Genomic DNA, 19,840 nt, shown 5'->3' with positions numbered 1-19,840 from the left:
GTCGCAGGGTCAGACACTAGCTGGTGCTCCGTCTAGACCGTCCCATCAAACATTCCCAGGGTTAGAGACTAGATGGTGCTCCCTCTAGACTGTCCCATCACACACTCCCGGGGTCAGACACAGAGTGATTTTCCATCTGCACCATCCCATCACACTCTCCCAGAGTCAGACACTAGGTGGTGCTCCCTCTACACCGTCCCATCAGACTCTCTTGAGGTTAGATACAGAGTGAAACTTCCTCTACACTGTCCCATCACACACTCCCGGGGTCAGCCATTAGGTGGCACTCCTTCTACACTGTCCCATCACACACTCCCGGGGTCAGACACTGGGTGAAGCTCCCTCTACACTGTCACATCACACACACCCAGGGTTTGACACTAGATGGAAATCCCTCTACACTGTTCCATCACACATTCCAAGGGTTAGACAGCAGGTGGCTATCCCGCTACTCCATCCCATCACATACTCCCTGGGTTAGATATTAGATGGCGGTCCCTCTACACTGTCCCATCACACACTCCATGGATTAGACACTAGGTGGAGCTGCCTCTACACTGTCCCATCACACACTCCCAGGTTTAGATACCAGGTGGCGCACCCGCTACACGGTCCCATCACACACACCCAGGGTCAGACAGTAGGTGGCGCTCCTTCTACCGTTTCCCATCACACACTCCCGGGCTCAGACACAGAGCGAAGCTCCCTCTAAACTGTCCCATCACACACACCCAGGGTTAGACACTAGGTGGCGCTCCCTCTACACGTCCCATCACACACTCCCAGGATTAGACACTGGGTGAATCTCCCTCTACACTGTCACATCACACACACCCAGTGTCAGCCACTACGTGGCGCTCCCTCTACACTGTCCCATCACACACTCCCGGGGTTAGACACAGAGTGAAGCTCCCTCTGCACTGTCACATCACACAGCCCAGGGCTAGACAATAGGTGGCGGTCCCGCTACACCATCCCATCACACACTCCCTGGGTTAGACACTAGGTGGCGCTCCCTCTACTCTGTCCCATCAGATACTCCCAGGGTCAGAAACTAGGTGGTGCTCCCTCTACACCGTCCCATCACAGACTCCCAGGGTTCGACACTAGGTGGTGCTCTTCTACACTGTCCTATCACAGACTCCCAGGTTTAGACACTAGGTGGCGCTGCTGCTAGACCGTCCCATCACACACACCCAGTGTTAGACACTAGGTGGTGCTCCCTCTACACTGTCCCATCACACACTCCCAGGTTTAGACAGTAGTTGCCGCTGCCACTAGACCGTCCCATCATTTACTGCCAGGGTTAGACATTAGGTGGCACTACAACTACACAGACCCATTACACACTCCCAGGGTTCGACACTAGGTGGTGCTTTTCTACACTGTCCTATCACAGACTCCCAGGTTTAGACACTAGGTGGCGCTGCCGCTAGACTGTTCCATCACAGACTCCCAGGATTAGACACTAGGTGGTGCTCCCACTACACAGTCCCATCACACACTCCCAGAGTCATCACAGAGTGAAGCTTCTTCTGCACAGTCCCATCACACAATCCCAGGGTTAGACACTAGGTAGCGCTCCCTCTCCACTGTCCCATCACACAATCCCAGGATTAGACACTGGGTGAAGCTCCCTCTGCACTGTCAAATCACACACACCCAGGGTCAGCCACTAGGTGGCGGTCCCTCTACAGGTTCCCATCACACACCCCAGGGTTTTACACTAGGTGGCGCTGCCTCTACACTGTCCCATCACACACTTCCGGGGTCAGACACAGAGTGAAACTCCCTCTACACTGTCACATCACACACCCCAGGGTTAGACAGTAGGTGGCGCTCCCGCTACACCGTCACAACACTCACTCCCATGTTTGGACACTAGGTGGTGGTCCCTCTACACTATCCATTCACAGACTCCCTGGGTCAGACACTAGGTGGCGCTCTTGTAACACGGTCCCATCACAACTCCGAGGCTCTGACAGTAGGTGGCGCTGCTTCTACACCGTCCCAATACACTCTCTGAGGGTTAGTCACTAAATGACGCTCCCTCTACACTGTCCCATTCACATACTCCCAGGGTCAGACACAGAGTGAAGCTGCCACTACTCTGTTCCATCACACACTGCCTGGGTATGAGACAGAGTGAAGCTCCCTCTGCACTGTCACATCACACAGCCCAGGGCTAGACAATAGGTGGCGGTCCCGCTGCACCATCCCATCACACACTCCCTGGGTTGGACACTAGGTGGTACACCCTCTACACTGTCCCATCACAGACTCCCAGGTTTAGACACTAGGTGGCGCTCCCTCTACACCGTCCCATCACAGACTCCCAGGTTTAGACACTAGGTGGCGCTGCCGCTAGACCGTCCCATCACAGACTCCCAGGGTTAGACACTAGGTGGCGCTCCCACTACACAGTCCCATCACACACTCCCAGAGTCATCACAGAGTGAAGCTTCTTCTGCACAGTCCCATCACACAATCCCAGGGCTAGAACTAGGTGGCGCTCCCTCTCCACTGTCCCATCACACACTCCCAGGGTTAGACACTAGGTGGCGCTCCCTCTACACTGTCCCATCACACACTCCCAGGGTTAGAGACTAGGTGGCGCTCCCTCTCCACCATCCCATCACACACACCCAGTGTTAGACACTAGGTGGCACTCCCTCTACACTGTTCCATCATACACTCCCTGTGTTAGACACGGAGTGAAGCTCCCTCTGCACTGTCCCATCACACACTGCCAGGCTTAGACACTGGGTGGCGCTCCCGCTCCACCGTCCCATCACACAATCCCAGGGTTAGGCACTAGGTGATGCTCCCTCTACACTGTCCCATCACACACTCCCTGGGTTAGATACTAGGTAGCGCTCCCTCTACACTGTCCCATCACCCATTCCTAGGGTCAGCCACTAGGTGGCGCTGCCTTAATACGGTCGCATGACGCACTCCAAGCTTGAGACACTAGGTGGCGCTCCCTCTACACTGTCCCATCACACACTCCCAGAGTCAGACACAGAGTGAAGCTCCCTCTGCACTGTCCCATCACACAATCCCAGGGTTAAACACTAGGTGGCGCTCCCTCTACACTGTTCCATCACACACTGCCTGGGTTAGACACTATGTGGCTCTCCCTCTAGACCGTTCCATCACACAGCCTCAGGGTTAGACACTAGATGGTACTCGCTCTACACTGTTCTATCACACAGTCGCAGGGTCAGACACTAGGTGGTACTCCGTCTAGACCATCCCATCAAACATTCCCAGGGTTAGAGACTAGGTAGTGCTCCCTCTAGACTGTCCCATCACACACTCCCGGGGTCAGACGCAGAGTGATTTTCCATCTGCACCGTCCCATCACACACTCCCAGAGTCAGACACTAGGTGGCGCTCCCTCTACACCGTCCCCTCAGACTCTCTCGAGCTTAGATACAGAGTGAAGCTCCCTCTACGCTGTCCCATCACACATTCCCAGGGTCATACACTAGCTGGTGCTCCCTCTTCACGGTCCTATCACACACTCCATGGATTAGACACTGGGTGGCGCTCCCTCTCCACCGTCCCATCACACAATCCCAGGGTTAGGCACTAGGTGGTGCTCCCTCTACACTGTCCCATCACACACTCCCTGGGTTAGATACTAGGTAGCGCTCCCTCTACAGCCGTCCCATCACCCATTCCCAGGGTCAGCCACTAGGTGGCGCTGCCTTAATACGGTCGCATGACGCACTCCAAGCTTGAGACACTAGGTGGCGCTCCCTCTACACTGTCCCATCACGCACTCCCAGAGTCAGACACAGAGTGAAGCTCCCTCTGCACTGTCCCATCACACAATCCCAGGGTTAAACACTAGGTGGCGCTCCCTCTACACTGTTCCATCACACACTGCCTGGGTTAGACACTATGTGGCTCTCCCTCTAGACCGTTCCATCACACAGCCTCAGGGTTAGACACTAGATGGTACTCGCTCTACACTGTTCTATCACACAGTCGCAGGGTCAGACACTAGGTGGTACTCCGTCTAGACCGTCCCATCAAACATTCCCAGGGTTAGAGACTAGGTGGTGCTCCCTCTAGACTGTCCCATCACACACTCCCGGGGTCAGACGCAGAGTGATTTTCCATCTGCACCGTCCCATCACACACTCCCAGAGTCAGACACTAGGTGGCGCTCCCTCTACACCGTCCCCTCAGACTCTCTCGAGGTTAGATACAGAGTGAAGCTCCCTCTACGCTGTCACATCACACATTCCCAGGGTCATACACTAGCTGGTGCTCCCTCTTCACGGTCCTATCACACACTCCATGGATTAGACACTAGGTGGCGCTCCCTCTACACTGTCCCATCACACACTCCTGGGGTCAGACATTAGGTGACGCTCCCTCTACACGGTCCTATCACACACTCCCAGGGTTAGACACCGGGTGGCACTCCATCTACACTTCCATCACACAATCCCAGGGTTGGACCCTTGGTGAAGCTCCCTCTGGACTGTCACATCACAGACTCCCAGAGTCAGACACTAGGTGGCGCTCCCTCTACACCGACCCATCAGACTCCCTCGAGGTTAGATGCGTAGCGAATCTCCCTTTATACTGTCCCATCACACACTCCCAGTGTCATACACTAGCTGGTGCTCCGTCTTCACAGTCCCATCACACACTCCATGGATTAGACACTAGGTGGCGCTCCCGCTACACTGTCCCTTCACACACTCCCGGGGTTATACACTAACTGGCGCTACGTCGACGCTGTCCCATCACACACTCCCAGGTTTAGACACTAGGTGGCGCTCCCGCTACACAGTCCCATCACACACACCCAGGGTCAGACAGTAGGTGGCGCTCCTTCTACAGTGTCCCATCACACACTCCCGGGGTCAAACACAGAGTGAAGCTCCCTCCACGCTGTCCCACCACACACTCCCAGTGTTAGACACTAGGTGGTGCTGCCTCCACACTGTCCCATCACACACTCCCAGGGTCATACACTAGCTGGTGCTCCGTCTTCACAGTCCCATCACACACTCCATGGATTAGACACTATGTGGCTCTCCCTCTAGACCGTCCCATCACACAGCCTTGGGGTTAGACACTAGATGGCACTCGCTCTACACTGTCCCATCACACACTACTGGGGTCAGCCATTAGGTGGCACTCCCTCTACACTGTCACATCACACACACCCAGGGTTTGACACTAGATGGAACTCCCTCTACACTGTTCCATCACACATTCCCTGGGTTAGACAGTAGGTGGTTATCCCGCTACTCCATCCCATCACATACTCCCTGGGTTAGATATTAGATGGCGGTCCCTCTACACTGTCCCATCACACACTCCTGGGGTCAGCCATTAGGTGGCGCTTCCTCTGCACTGTCCCATCACACATGCTCGGGGTTAGACACCAGGTGGCGCTCCCTCTACACTTCCATCACACAATCCCAGGGTTGGACACTTGGTGAAGCTCCCTCTGGACTGTCACATCACAGACTCCCAGAGTCAGACACAGAGTGAAGCTCCCTCTAAACTGTCCCATCAACACGCCCAGAGTCCGACACAGAGTGAAGCTCCCTCTATACTGTTGCATCACACACTCCCTGGGTTAGACACGGAGTGAAGCTCCCTCTGCACTGTCCCATCACACACTCCCTGGGTTAGACACTAGGTAGTGCTCCCTCTACAGCCGTCCCATCACACATTCCCAGGGTCAGCCACTAGGTGGCGCTGTCTCAAAACGGTCGCATGACACACTCCAAGGATGAGACACTAGGTGGCGCTCCGTCTACACTGTCCCATTACACACTCCCAGAGTCAGAAACAGACTGAAGCTCCCTCTACACTGTCCCATCACACAATCCCAGGGTTAAACACTAGGTGGCGCTCCCTCTACACTGTCCCATCACACAATCCCAGAGTCAGAAACAGACTGAAGCTCCCTCTACACTGTCCCATCACACAATCCCAGGGTTAAACACTAGGTGGCGCTCCCTCTACACTGTCCCATCACAGAATCCCAGGGTCAGACACAGAGTGAAGCTCCCTCTACACTGTCCCATCAGACAATCCCATAGTTAAACACTAGGTGGCGCTCCCTCTACACTGTTCCATCACAGACTGCCTGGGTTAGCCACTATGTGGCTCTCCCTCTAGACCGTCCCATCACACAGCCTCGGTGTTAGACACTAGATGGCACTCGCTCTACACTGTCCCATCACACAGTCGGAGGGTCAGATACTAGGTGGTACTCCGTCTAGACCGTCCCATCAAACATTCCCAGGGTTAGAGACTAGGTGGTGCTGCCTCTAGACTGTCCCATCACACACTCCCAGGGTGAGACGCAGAGTGATTTTCCATCTGCACCGTCCCATCACACACTCCCAGAGTAAGACACTAGGTGGCGCTCCCTCTACACCGTCTCATCAGACTCTCTCGAGGTTAGATACAGAGTGAAGCTCCCTCTACACTGTCCCATCACACATTCCCAGTGTCATACACTAGCTGGTGCTCCCTCTTCACGGTCCCATCACACACTCCCGGGGTCAGACACAGAGTGAAGCTCCCTCTAAACTGTCCCATCACACACTCCCAGGGTTAGACACTAGGTGGCGCTCCCTCTACACTGTCCCATCACACAATCCCAGAGTCAGACACAGAGTGAAACTCTCTCTACAGTGTCCCATCACAAAATCCCAGGGTTAGAAACTGGGTGAAGCTCCCTCTACACTGTTGCATCACACACTCCCAGGGTTAGAAACTGGATGGTGCTCCCTCTACACTGTTCCATCACACACTCCCGGGGTCAGCCACTAGGTGGTGCTCCCTCTACACTGTCGCATCACAGACTCCCAGGATCAGACACAGAGTGAAATTCCTTCTTCACTGTCCCATCACACACACCCAGGGTTAGACACTAGGTGGCGCTCCCTCTACACTGTTCCATCATACATTCCCTGTGTTAGACACAGAGTGAAGCTCCCTCTGCACTGTCCCATCACACACTCCCAGGTTTAGACACTAGGTGGCACTCCCATTACACGGTCCCATCACACACACCCAGGCTCAGACAGTAGGTGGCGCTCCTTCTACAGTGTCCCATCACACACTCCCGGGGTCAGACACAGAGTGAAGCTCCCTCTACACTGTCCCATCACACAATCCCAGGGTTAGACACTAGGTAGCGCTCCCTCTCCACTGTCCCATCACACACTGCAAGGATGAGACACTAGGTGGCGCTCCCTCTACACTGTCCCATCACACACTCCCAGGATTAGACACTGGGTGAAGCTCCCTCTACACTGTCACATCACACACACCCAGGGTCAGCCACTAGGTGGCGCACCCTCTACACTGTCCCATCACACACTCCCGGGGTCAGACACAGAGTGAAACTCCGTCTGCACTGTCACATCACACACCCCAGGGTTAGACAGTAGGTGGCGCTCCCGCTACACCATCACAACACACACTCCCATGTTTGGACACCAGGTGCTGGTCCCTCTACACTATCCATTCACAGACTCCAGGGGTCAGACACTAGGTGGCGCTCTCGTAACATGGTCCCATCACAACTCCAAGGCTCTGACAGTAGGTGGCGCTCCTTCTACACCGTCCCAATACACTCTCTGAGGGTTAGTCACTAAATGACGCTCCCTCTACACTGTCCCATTCACATACTCCCAGGGTCAGACACAGATTGAAGCTGCCGCTACGCTGTTCCATCACACACTCCCTGGGTATGAGACAGAGTGAAGCTCCCTCTGCACTGTCACATCACACAGCCCAGGGCTAGACAATAGGTGGCGGTCCCGCTACACCATCCCATCACACACTCCCTGGGTTGGACACTAGGTGGCGCTCCCTCTACACTGTCCCATCACAGACTCCCGGGTTTAGCCACTAGGTGGCGCTCCTTCTACACCGTCCCATCACAGACTCCCAGGGTTCGACACTAGGTGGTGCTCTTCTACACTGTCCTATCACAGACTCCCAGGTTTAGACACTAGGTGGCGCTCCCTCTCCACCATCCCATCAAAGACTCCCAGGGTTAGTCACTAGGTGGTGCTCCCTCTACACTGTCCCATCACACACTCCCAGGGCTAGACACTAGGTGGCGCTCCCTCTCCACCGTCCCATCACAGACTCCCAGGGTTAGTCACTAGGTGGTGCTCCCTCTACACTGTCCCATCACACACTCCCAGGGTTAGACACTAGGTGGCGCTCCCTCTTCACCGTCCCATCACTCACACCCAGTGTTAGACACTAGGTGGTGCTCCCTCTACACTGTCCCATCACAGACTCCCAGGTTTAGACAGTAGTTGGCGCTGCCACTAGACCGTCCCATCACACACTGCCAGGGTTAGACACTAGGTGGTGCTCCCTCTACACTGTGCCATTACACACTCCCAGGGTTAGACACTAGGTGGCGGTCCCTCTCCACCGTCCCATCACTCACACCCAGTGTTAGACACTAGGTGGTGCTCCCTCTACACTGTCCCATCACAGACTCCCAGGTTTATACAGTAGTTGGCGCTGCCACTAAACCGTCCCATCACACACTGCTAGGGCTAGACACGAGGTGGCGCTCCCACTACACTGTGCCATCACACACTCCCAGGGTTAGACACTAGGTGGCGGTCCCTCTCCACCGTCCCATCACAGACTCCCAGGTTTAGACAGTAGTTGGTGCTGCCACTAGACCCTCCCATCATACACTCCCAGGGTTCGACACTAGGTGGTGCTCTTCTACACTGTCCTATCACAGTCTCCCAGGTTAAGACACTATGTGGTGCTCCCTCTACACTGTCCCATCACACACTCCCAGGTGTAGACACTAGGTGGCGGTCCCACTACACTGTCCTATCACAGACTCCCAGGGTTAGACACTAGGTGGTGCTCCCTCTACACTGTCCCATCACACACTCCCAGGGTTAGACACTAGGTGGCGGTCCCTCTCCACCATCCCATCACTCACACCCAGTGTTAGACACTAGGTGGTGCTCCCTCTACACTGTCCCATCACAGACTCCCAGGTTTAGACAGTAGTTGGCGCTGCCACTAGACCGTCCCATCACACACTGCCAGGGTTAGACACTAGGTGGCACTCCCACTACACTGTCCCATCACACACTCCCAGGGTTAGACACTAGGTGGCGGTCCCTCTCCACCGTCCCATGACTCACACCCAGTGTTAGACACTAGGTGGTGCCCCCTCTACACTGTCCCATCACAGACTCCCAGGTTTAGACAGTAGTTAGTACTGCCACTAAACCCTCCCATCACACACTCCCAGGGTTCGACACTAGGTGGTGCTCTTCTACACTGTCCTATCACAGACTCCGAGGTTTAGACACTAGGTGGCGATGCCGCTAGACCGTCCCATCACAGACTCCCAGGGTTAGACACTAGGTGGTGCTCCCACTACACAGTCCCATCACACACTCCCAGAGTCATCACAGAGTGAAGCTCCTTCTGCACAGTCCCATCACACAATCCCAGGGCTAGACACTAGGTGGCGCTCCCTCTCCACCCTCCCATCACACACTCCCAGGGTTAGACACTAGGTGGCGGTCCCTCTCCACCGTCCCATCACTCACACCCAGTGTTAGACACTAGGTGGTGCTCCCTCTACATTGTCCCATCACAGACTCCCAGGTATAGAAAGTAGTTGGCGCTGCCACTAGACCGTCCCATCACATACTGCCAGGGTTAGACACTAGGTGGCGCTCCCACTACACAGTCCCATCACACACTCCCAGGGTTCGACACTAGGTGGTGCTCTTCTACACTGTCCTATCACAGACTCCCAGGTTTAGACACTAGGTGGCGCTGCCGCTAGACCGTCCCATCACAGACTCCCAGGGTTAGACACTAGGTTGTGCTGCCTCAACACGGTCGCATCACACACTCCTGCGGTCAGACACAGAGTGAAACTCCCTCTACACTGTCACATCACACACCCCAGGGTTAGACAGTAGGTGGTGCTGCCTCTACACTGTCACAACACACACTCCCATGTTTGGACACTAGGTGGTGGTCCCTCTACACTGTCCATTCACAGACTCCCAGGGTCAGACACTAGGTGGCGCTCTCGTAACACGGTCCCATCACAACTCCGAGGCTCTGACAGTAGGTGGCGCTCCTTCTACACCGTCCCAATACACACTCTGAGGGTTAGTCACTAAGTGACGCTCCCTCTACACTGTCCCATTCACATACTCCCAGGGTCAGACACAGAGTGAAGCTGCTGCTACTCTGTTCCATCACACACTCCCTGGGTATGAGACAGAGTGAAGCTCCCTCTGCACTGTCACATCACACAGCCCAGGGCTAGACAATAGGTGGCGGTCCCGCTACACCATCCCATCACACACTCCCTGGGTTGGACACCAGGTGGCGCTCCCTCTACACTGTCCCATCAGATACTCACAGGGTCAGAAACTAGGTGGCGCTCCCTCTACACCGTCCCATCACAGACTCCCAGGGTTCGACACTAGGTGGTGCTCTTCTACACTGTCCTATCACAGACTCCCAGGTTTAGACACTAGGTGGCGCTGCCGCTAGACCGTCCCATCACAGACTCCCAGGGTTAGACACTAGGTGGCGCTCCCACTACACAGTCCCATCACGCACTCCCAGGGTTAGACACAAGGTGGCGCTCCCTCTACACTGTCCCATCACACACTCCCAGGGTTAGACACTAGGAGGCGCTCCCTCTCCACCGTCCCATCACACAATCCCAGGGCGAGACATTAGGTGGCGCTCCCTCTCCACCGTCCCATCACACACTCCCAGGGTTAGATACTAGGTGGCGCTCTCGTAACACGGTCCCATCACAACTCCGAGGCTCTGACAGTAGGTGGCGTTCCCTCTACACTGTCCCATCGCACACTTGGCTTGGCTCCTGGAGTGGGAGGGCGGGGTCTACATGAGCCTCCTCAGCTCCATTTCTAGCGGGGTGGCGATCCTGTTGGCCCCGACCTTCCAGCCAGTAATTGAAAGAGTCCAGGACGTTGTGCCCGGCCGTCTGCTCCACTTGGTTGTGCGCCTGGATGGCGTACCATTGCATTTTATCAATGTGTACGCTCCCAGGCGCGGTGTGATGCAGACGCGCCTATTCTGTTAGCTGTCCACCCTGCTGAGCTCCATCGATCCTGGGGACTGCGTCATCCTCGGGGGAGATTTCAATTGTACCCTCGAGGCGGAGGACCGCTCGGGCCTCCAACGCGACCCAGCATCAGTAAAAAAGTTAAAGGAGCTAGTCGGCTCCTTTGACTTGGTGGACAGCTGGCGGAATTTTCACTCCAACTCTAGCGCCTTCTCGAGAAGGTCTACAGAAGGAGGTTCCAGGATAGACCGCATTTACATCTGTCGGGCCTACGCCTCCCGCGTGTCGGCGTCCTCTATGCGGCCAGTGTCGTGCTCGGATCATCACCTTGTGTGGATGGAATTTATTCCTCTGCACCCTCGGGTGGGATCTGGGTATTGGCATTTTAACAACCGGCTGCTGGAGGACAGCCGATTCCGGGATTCGTTCCGAGCGTTCTGGGTCACCTGGAGGGAGAGGCGGAGAGAGTTCTGCTTTTTATGTCGGGAGTACACTAGGGGGTCGACCAAAGGGCGGGGCTCTGAGATTGGGCGGCTTGAGAGAGCATTGCTTGACCTGGAGTCCCGCCTCGGTCCGACCGCTGGAGACCAGCAGCTGTGGCAGGAATACCAGGAGAAGAAGGACGCACTAAGGGACTTGCAGCTTCAGCAGTCCCGAGGTGCGTACGTGAGGTCACAGATCCAAATGCTGCAGGATTTGGACTGTGGCTCACCCTTCTTCTACTCGTTGGAGAGGTGGCGGGGAGTTCAAAAGCAGCTAGTGGAATTGTTGGCTGCCTCCATCACGGACCCTGATGGAATTAACAACGAGGTCCGTTCATTCTATCGGTCCTTATTCTCGCCTGATCCGTCAAATGCGGAGGCGTGTAATGAGGTCTGGAAGGATTTGCCTAAGGTCAGTCCAGAGGATGCAGTGCGTCTGGATGCCCCCCTGACTCGGGAGGAGCTGTCCACTGCCCTTCGGCAACTCCGGAGGGGCAAGTCCCCTGGTTTGGATGGACTGAGTGTTGAGTTTTATCAGGCTTTTTGGGATGTCCTGGGAGATGATTACAGCCTTGTCCTAGGGGAGAGCCTAGCCACCGGGGGAATGCCCCTCTCATGGCGAAGAGCTGTTGTGGTCCTACTGCCCAAGAAGGGAGACCTCCGTCTGCTAAAGAACTGGCGGCCGGTCTCCCTCTTGTGCGCGGACTACAAGATCTTCGCCCGGGCAATGACCAACCGTCTGGGTTCGGTAATTGGACAGGTGGTCCATCCTGACCAATCTTACACAGTCCCGGGCCGCTCCATCCAGGACAATGTCCACCTACTACGGGACCTGATCCACTTACTCCAGGAGACTAGGACCCCGGCAGCGTTTCTTTCTCTTGACCAGGAGAAGGCGTTTGACCGGGTGGACCACAGTTTCCTGCTGGGCACCCTGCAGGCTTTTGGGCACGGGCCACACTTTGTGGCCCGAGTTCGGCTCCTGTACTCTGCCGCAGAGTGCCTAGTTAAGATTAACGGATCATTGCCAGGACCTATCCACTTCTGAAGAGGAGTGCGTCAAGGGTGCCCCATGTCCGGTCAACTGTATGCCATCTGTGTCGAGCCATTCCTCGGCCTTCTTCGGCGAAGGCTGACAGCTCTGGTTCTGCGCGAACCGGACATGGAGGTCGTCCTCTCGGCCTACGCCAATGATGCACTCCTCATGATGACAGACCCCTGTGACCTGCGGAGGATGCGCGAGTGCCAAGATGTTTTCTCGGCGGCATCCTCCGCTAGGATCAACTGGGCGAAATGTTCCGGACTCTTAGCAGGCCAGTGGCAGGTGGACTCCCTGCCGGAGGAGATGAGAGCTTTTGAGTGGAGCACCAGACGTCTTCTCTATCTGGGAGTCTACCTGAGTCCTTCTGGGGAGACCTGACTGGCGAACTGGCAGGACCTGGAGACAAAGGTCATGGCCCGGCTAGGGCGCTGGTCAGGCCTTCTCAGGGTGCTTTCCTATCGAGGCAGGGTGGTGGTCATAAACCAGCTGGTGGCCTCCATGTTGTGGTACCGGATGGTCACCTTGGCCCCCCCCCCCGCCCCTTTGGTTGCGAGAATGCAGAAGAAGCTAGTGGACTTCTTCTGGGGAAACAGGAAACACTGGGTCTCTGCAGCGGTTCTGAGTCTCCCAGTAGGAGAGGGCGGACAGTCGCTGGTGTGTGTACGCACACGACTGGCGGCTCTCCGCCTCAGGACTCTGCAGAGATTCCTGTACGCCGAACACCCTCCTAGGTGGCACGTGTTGGCGACTTTCTTCCTCCGGAGGGGCTGCTGCCTTCACGAAGATATGCAGCTACCACCGGCGGGCGTCAGCCGTGCTGCTTTGCAGAGGCTGCCAGGCTTCTATCAGGACCTACTGAGAGTCTGGAACATGGTTGCCTCAGGCCGGGAATCCCCTCCTCTGGCAGAGGGCGGGGTCCTGGCCGACCCTTGCCCTGCCTCAGCGGATGTCGGTGCGGCTCAGGTGTGTGGATCGACTGTCTGAGCTGCTCGTCGGGCCCAGGCCCCGCAGCCTTACCCGGGAGCCGAATCCACACAACTTGAGCCGTCTTTCATCGACACCCACAATCCCATTCAGGGATGCAGGCAGGAGGTACCTTTATGGGTTGATACTCCACACCCTCCACTTCCTAGCCCTTGTCCACCGTCCCGACACGCCCTGGCGGTCGGTCTTCCCACCTGGAGGTGAGGGGGGTCCCCAATGGAAGTCCCTTTACAAGGGAGTCCTCCCCATGCACCTTGGGGATCTCGGCTGGAGGGTGCTGCACAGAGCGGTGCCCTGCAATAAGTTCTTTAGTCTGTACACGGATCTCCCAGCCGCGTGTCACTTCTGCGGGTTGGAGGAGACCGTGTACCATATGTACGTGGAGTGTGTGAGGCTGCAGCCCCTTTTCGCGTATTTGCGTGGGCTGCTTCTCGCCTTCTGGTTGCATTTCAGTCCCACCCTATTCATTTATGGTCATCCAGTAAGGAGGGGGGCACAGAGGGATGAGGATGTCCTTGTCAACTTGCTCCTGGGGCTGGCGAAAATTGCCATCCGTGGCTCCTGGAAAAGGGTGGCAGGAGGATCTCCCCGGGCGGACTGCCTGGCTATGTTTAGGGGGTATGTTCGTGCCCGGGTGAACATTGAAAAAGAATACGCACAGTCCACGGCGACCGTAGAGGTGTTCCGGGACCGTTGGGCTCCAAGGGGTGTAAATGCCATCATTGATGAGGATGGCAATATATTGGTTTAAGATGTATTGTCTGTTTGTAGTGTAGTAAATATGTTAGTCACTGGTTTTGTAAATATTGTATAGCACCGACATTTGTAATAAAGAATTTTGTTAAAAAAAAGGGTTAGACACTAGGTGACGCTCCCTCTACAGCCGTCCCATCACACATTCCCAGGCTCAGACACTAGGTGGCGCTGCCTCAACACGGTCGCATCACACACTCCCAGGGTCAGACACAGAGTGAAGCTCCCTCTACACTGTCCCATCACACAATCCCAGGATTAGACACTGGGTGAAGCTCCCTCTACACTGTCACATCACACACACCCAGTGTCAGCCACTAGGTGGCGCTCCCTCTACAGGGTCCCATCACATACTCCCAGGGTTAGACACTAGGTGGCGCTGCCTCTACACTGTCCCATCACACACTCCCGCGGTCAGACACAGAGTGAAACTCCCTCTGCACTGTCACATCACACACCCCAGGGTTAGACAGTAGGTGGTGCTCCCGCTGCACCGTCACAACACACACTCCCATGTTTGGACACTAGGTGGCGCTCCCTCTCCACCGTCCCATCACACACTCCCAGGGTTAGGCACTAGGTGGCGCTCCCTCTACACTGTCCCATCACACACTCCCAGGGTTAGATACTAGGTGGCGCTCTCGTAACACGGTCCCATCACAACTCCGAGGCTCTGACAGTAGGCGGCGCTCCCTCTACACTGTCCCATTCACACACTCCCAGGGTCAGACACAGAGTGAAGCTGCCGCTACTCCATCACACACTCCCTGGGTATGAGACAGAGTGAAGCTCCCTCTGCACTGTCACATCACACAGCCCAGGGCTAGACAATAGGTGGCGGTCCCGCTACACCATCCCATCACACACTCCCTGGGTTGGACACTGGGTGGCGCTCCCTCTACACTGTCCCATCAGATACTCCCAGGGTCAGAAACTAGGTGGCGCTCCCTCTGCACCGTCCCATCACAGACTCCCAGGGTTCGACACTAGGTGGTGCTCTTCTGCACTGTCCTATCACAGACTCCCAGGTTTAGACACTAGGTGGCGATGCCGCTAGACCGTCCCATCACAGACTCCCAGGGTTAGACACTAGGTGGCGCTCCCACTACACAGTCCCATCACAGACTCCCAGAGTCATCACAGAGTGAAGCTCCTTCTGCAGAGTCCCATCACACAATCCTAGGGCTAGACACTAGGTGGCGCTCCCTCTCCACTGTCCCATCACACACTCCCAGGGTTAGACACTAGGTGGCGCTCCCTCCACACTGTCCCATCACACACTCCCAGGGTTAGACACAAGGTGGCGCTCCCTCTACGCTGTCCCATCACACACTCCCAGGGTTAGACACTAGGTGGTGCTCCCTCTCCACCGTCCCATCACACAATCCCAGGGCTAGACACTAGGTAGCGCTCCCTCTCCACTGTCCCATCACACACTCCCAGGGTTAGATACTTGGTGCACGGTCCCATCACAACTCCGAGGCTCTGACAGTAGGTGGCGCTCCTTCTACACCGTCCCAATACTCACTCTGAGGGTTAGTCACTAAATGACGCTCCCTCTACACTGTCCCATTCACACACTCCCAGGGTCAGACACAGAGTGAAGCTGCCGCTACTCCATCACACACTCCCTGGGTATGAGACAGAGTGAAGCTCCCTCTGCACTGTCACATCACACAGCCCAGGGCTAGACAATAGGTGGCGGTCCCGCTACACCATCCCATCACACACTCCCTGGGTTGGACACTAAGTGGCGCTCCCTCTACACTGTCCCATCACACACTCCCAGAGTCAAACACAGAGTGAATCTCCCTTTACACCGTCCCATCACACACTCCCAGTGGTAGACACTAGGTGGCGCTCCTGTTACACCGACCCATCAGACACTCCAATGGTTAGACCCTAGGTGGCGCTGCCTCTTCACTGCCCCAACACACACTCCCGGCGTCAGACACTAGCTGGCGCTCCCTCTACACTGTCCCATCACACAATCCCAGGGTTATACACTAGGTGGCGCTCCCTCTACACTGTCCCATCACACAATCCCAGGGTTATACACTAGGTGGCGCTCCCTCTACAGTTTCACATCAGACACTCCCCGGGTCAGACACAGAGTGAATCTCCCTCTACACTGTTCTGTCCCACTCACCTGTACTACACCTGTCCCCTGCCTTGCCCAGGTTGCAGGGGCATCGGGAACCTCCGGCCTCGTAGTCGTGGGTGCAGAAGCTGTTGAGCGGGCAGTTGATCTCCTCACACGACAGGTGATGTGCACCCTTGGGTGCTGCTCGAGCAGGGGGAGGAGCAGGCGGTGCTATTGACGGGACACGTCGTGGCGGGGAATGGAGGAGGCTGTTCCTTCCCTCGAGGATGGAGGGAGAGTTGAGCTGTGGGGAGGAAAGTGCAGGCTATTGGGTCAGTGGTCAAGAGAGAGGAGGGGAAAAGAAGGGGAGGGCGAGGGGTGAGGGAGATTGAAGGAAGAGGGAGAGGGTGGGTGAGTTTAGAGGGAGGGTGGAGGGATGAGGGAGAATCAGGGGAGAGGGATAGTGAGGGGTGAGGGAGAATGAGGGGTGAGGGAGAATGAGGGGTGAGGGAGAGTGAGGATTGAGGGAGAGTGAGGGATGAGGGAGAAGTAGGGTGAGGGAAAGTGAGGGCGGGGGAGAGGAGAGAGCTGGAATGAGAGATGCCAGGTGAGGAAAAGGAAAGGAAAGGCGAGGAGAGGGAGGGACAAGGTGGAGGGGAGTTGGGGAGTTGGGGAGTAGATGGAGGGGGGTGGGTGAGAAGGTGGAGGAGATGGGGAGCTGACATCGAGGGGAGAAAAGAGTCAATAGAGGGTAATGGGAAGTGAGAGAAGGAGGAGGAAGAGCGTGGTTGGAGGGCGTAGGGGGAAGGAGGGAAGGGGAGGGGAGGGGAGGAGGGTAGAATGGGGAGATTGGGTAAGAGGAAGAGATGGAGGGTGGAGGGTGGGGGGCAGTGGTGGGGAAGACTGCAGGACGACGTGGAAGGAGGATGGAGGGAGAGGGAAGGGAGAGAAGGGGGAAGGAGAGAGAGAGGAGGGCAGAGGTTATGATGGGAGAAAGGGGAGAGTGGGAGAGAACAAAGAGAGTCAAGGAGAGAGAGATGAGGGGAACAGAAGGAAAAGAATGGGAAAGGGAGTGAGGAAGAAATAAAGAGAATGTGAGAGTGGAAAAATAGAGCTCGAGAGAAATAGAGATAAGAGATTAAAAATGGTGAGGGGAAGGGAGGAGGGAGAGGGAAGGGAGAGGGGAGAGGGAGAGGGAGGGGAGAGGGAGGGAGGAGGGAAGAGAGGGGGAAGAGAGGGGGAAAAGAGGGGGAGGGAGGAGGGAAGGGAGAGGGGAGGGAGGAGGGAGGAGGGAAGGGAGAGGGAGGAGAGGGAAGAGAGGGGAAGAGAGGGGGAGGGAGGAGGGAGGAGAGAGATTGGAAGAGTCACTGCCCCAATACAGGCCCTGAGGGATGTGGTGTGAGTGAGTGAGGTGTCTCGGTGGGAAGCGTCCTGTCCCAGGCTGAGGGATGAGTGGATGGGGGTGCAGAGATGCTGGACCCCTGCCACAGGGGTGAGGATGAGGGAGAGGGTGAGGGTGGGGGTGGACAGATGCCTGATGGATCCAGAGTTTACAAAGTCACTTCCTGTCAGAGGCAAACTCTCACCACCATGGGGATTAGCTGCCATCGCTCAGCTCCGCTGACAGTCTCTGACCCCCTTGTCAATACCCCAGCCTGTTCACACCTCACCCTCCTCCAAATTCCTCAATCCCCTAATCTTGACAATCCCTCACTCTCCCCTCACACCCTCACCTCGTCACCCCTCACACCCTCTCACTCTCACACCCTCACCCTCACCTCACACCCTCTCACTCACCCTCACACCCTCACCTCGTCACCCCTCACACCCTCTCACTCACCCCCACACTCACTCACCCTCACACTCTCACTCACCCTCACACTCACTCACCCTCACACCCTCACCCTCACCTCACACCCTCTCACTCACCCCCACAACCTCACTCACCCTCACACTCTCACTCACCCTCACACTCACTCACCCTCTCACCCCCACACTCACTCACCCTCACACCCTCACCCTCACCTCACACCCTCTCACTCACCCCCACACTCACTCACCCTCACACTCACTCACCCTCACACTCTCACTCACCCTCACACTCTCACCTCGTCACCCCTCACACCCTCTCACTCACCCCCACACTCACTCACCCTCACACTCACTCACCCTCACACCCTCACTCACCCTCACACTCTCACTCACCCTCACACTCACTCACCCCCACAACCTCACTCACCCTCACACTCACTCACCCTCACACTCACTCACCCTCACACCCTCACTCACCCTCACAACACTCACTCAGCCTCACACCTCACACCCTCTCACTCACCCTCACACCCTCTCACCCTCACACTCTCACTCACCCTCACACTCTCACTCACCCTCACACTCACTCACCCTCACACCCTCACTCACCCTCACACTCACTCACCCTCACACCCTCTCACTCACCTCACACCCTCACTCACCCTCACACTCACTCACCCTCACACCCTCACTCACCCTCACACTCACTCACCCTCACACTCTCACTCACCCTCACACTCACTCACCCTCACACCCTCACCCTCACCTCACACCCTCTCACTCACCCCCACACTCACTCACCCTCACACCCTCACTCACCCCCAACACTCTCACTCACCCTCACAACCTCACTCACCCTCACACTCTCACTCACCCTCACACTCACTCACCCTCACACCCTCACTCACCCTCACACTCACTCACCCTCACACTCTCACTCACCCTCACAACCTCACCTCGTCACCCCTCACACCCTCTCACTCACCCCCACACACTCCCTCTCACCCTCACACTCTCACTCACCCTCACACCCTCTCACCCTCACACTCTCACTCACCCTCACACCCTCTCACCCTCACACTCTCACTCACCCTCACAACCTCACTCACCCTCACACTCTCACTCACCCTCACACCCTCACTCACCCTCACACCTTCTCACTCACCCTCACAACCTCACTCACCCTCACAACCTCACTCACCTCGCACCCTCTCACTCACCCTCACAACCTCTCACCCTCACACTCTCACTCACCCTCACACCCTCACTCACCCTCACACTCACTCACCCTCACACCCTCTCTCACCCTCACCTCACTCACCTCACACCCTCTCACTCACCCCCACAACCTCACTCACCCTCACACTCTCACTCACCCTCACACCCTCACTCACCCTCACACCTTCTCACTCACCCTCACACCCTCACTCACCCCCACAACCTCACTCACCCTCACACCCTCACCCTCACCTCACTCACCTCACACCCTCTCACTCACCCTCACACCCTCTCACCCTCACACTCTCACTCACCCTCACAACCTCACTCACCCTCACACTCTCACTCACCCT

The 19,840-nt window shown here is 56.4% G+C and overlaps 1 protein-coding gene across 3 annotated transcripts in view; it reads right to left on the bottom strand.

Annotated features, from left to right (window-relative positions):
* LOC134347248 (pikachurin) overlaps positions 1-19,840 on the bottom strand; it is a 105,347-nt gene that overhangs the window by 42,393 nt on the left and 43,114 nt on the right. For all 3 annotated transcript variants that reach the window (XM_063049597.1, XM_063049599.1, XM_063049598.1), the window contains one exon: positions 16,524-16,761. In XM_063049597.1, the coding sequence (XP_062905667.1) occupies positions 16,524-16,761 (238 nt within the window). The remainder of the gene's footprint in view (positions 1-16,523; positions 16,762-19,840) is intronic.

This window comes from Mobula hypostoma, chromosome 5 (assembly GCF_963921235.1).
Source record: "Mobula hypostoma chromosome 5, sMobHyp1.1, whole genome shotgun sequence".
Taxonomy (NCBI): Eukaryota; Metazoa; Chordata; class Chondrichthyes; order Myliobatiformes; family Myliobatidae; genus Mobula; species Mobula hypostoma.
Note: the sequence above shows the minus strand (reverse complement) of the source record. Positions and strands in the feature narration are given on the sequence as shown.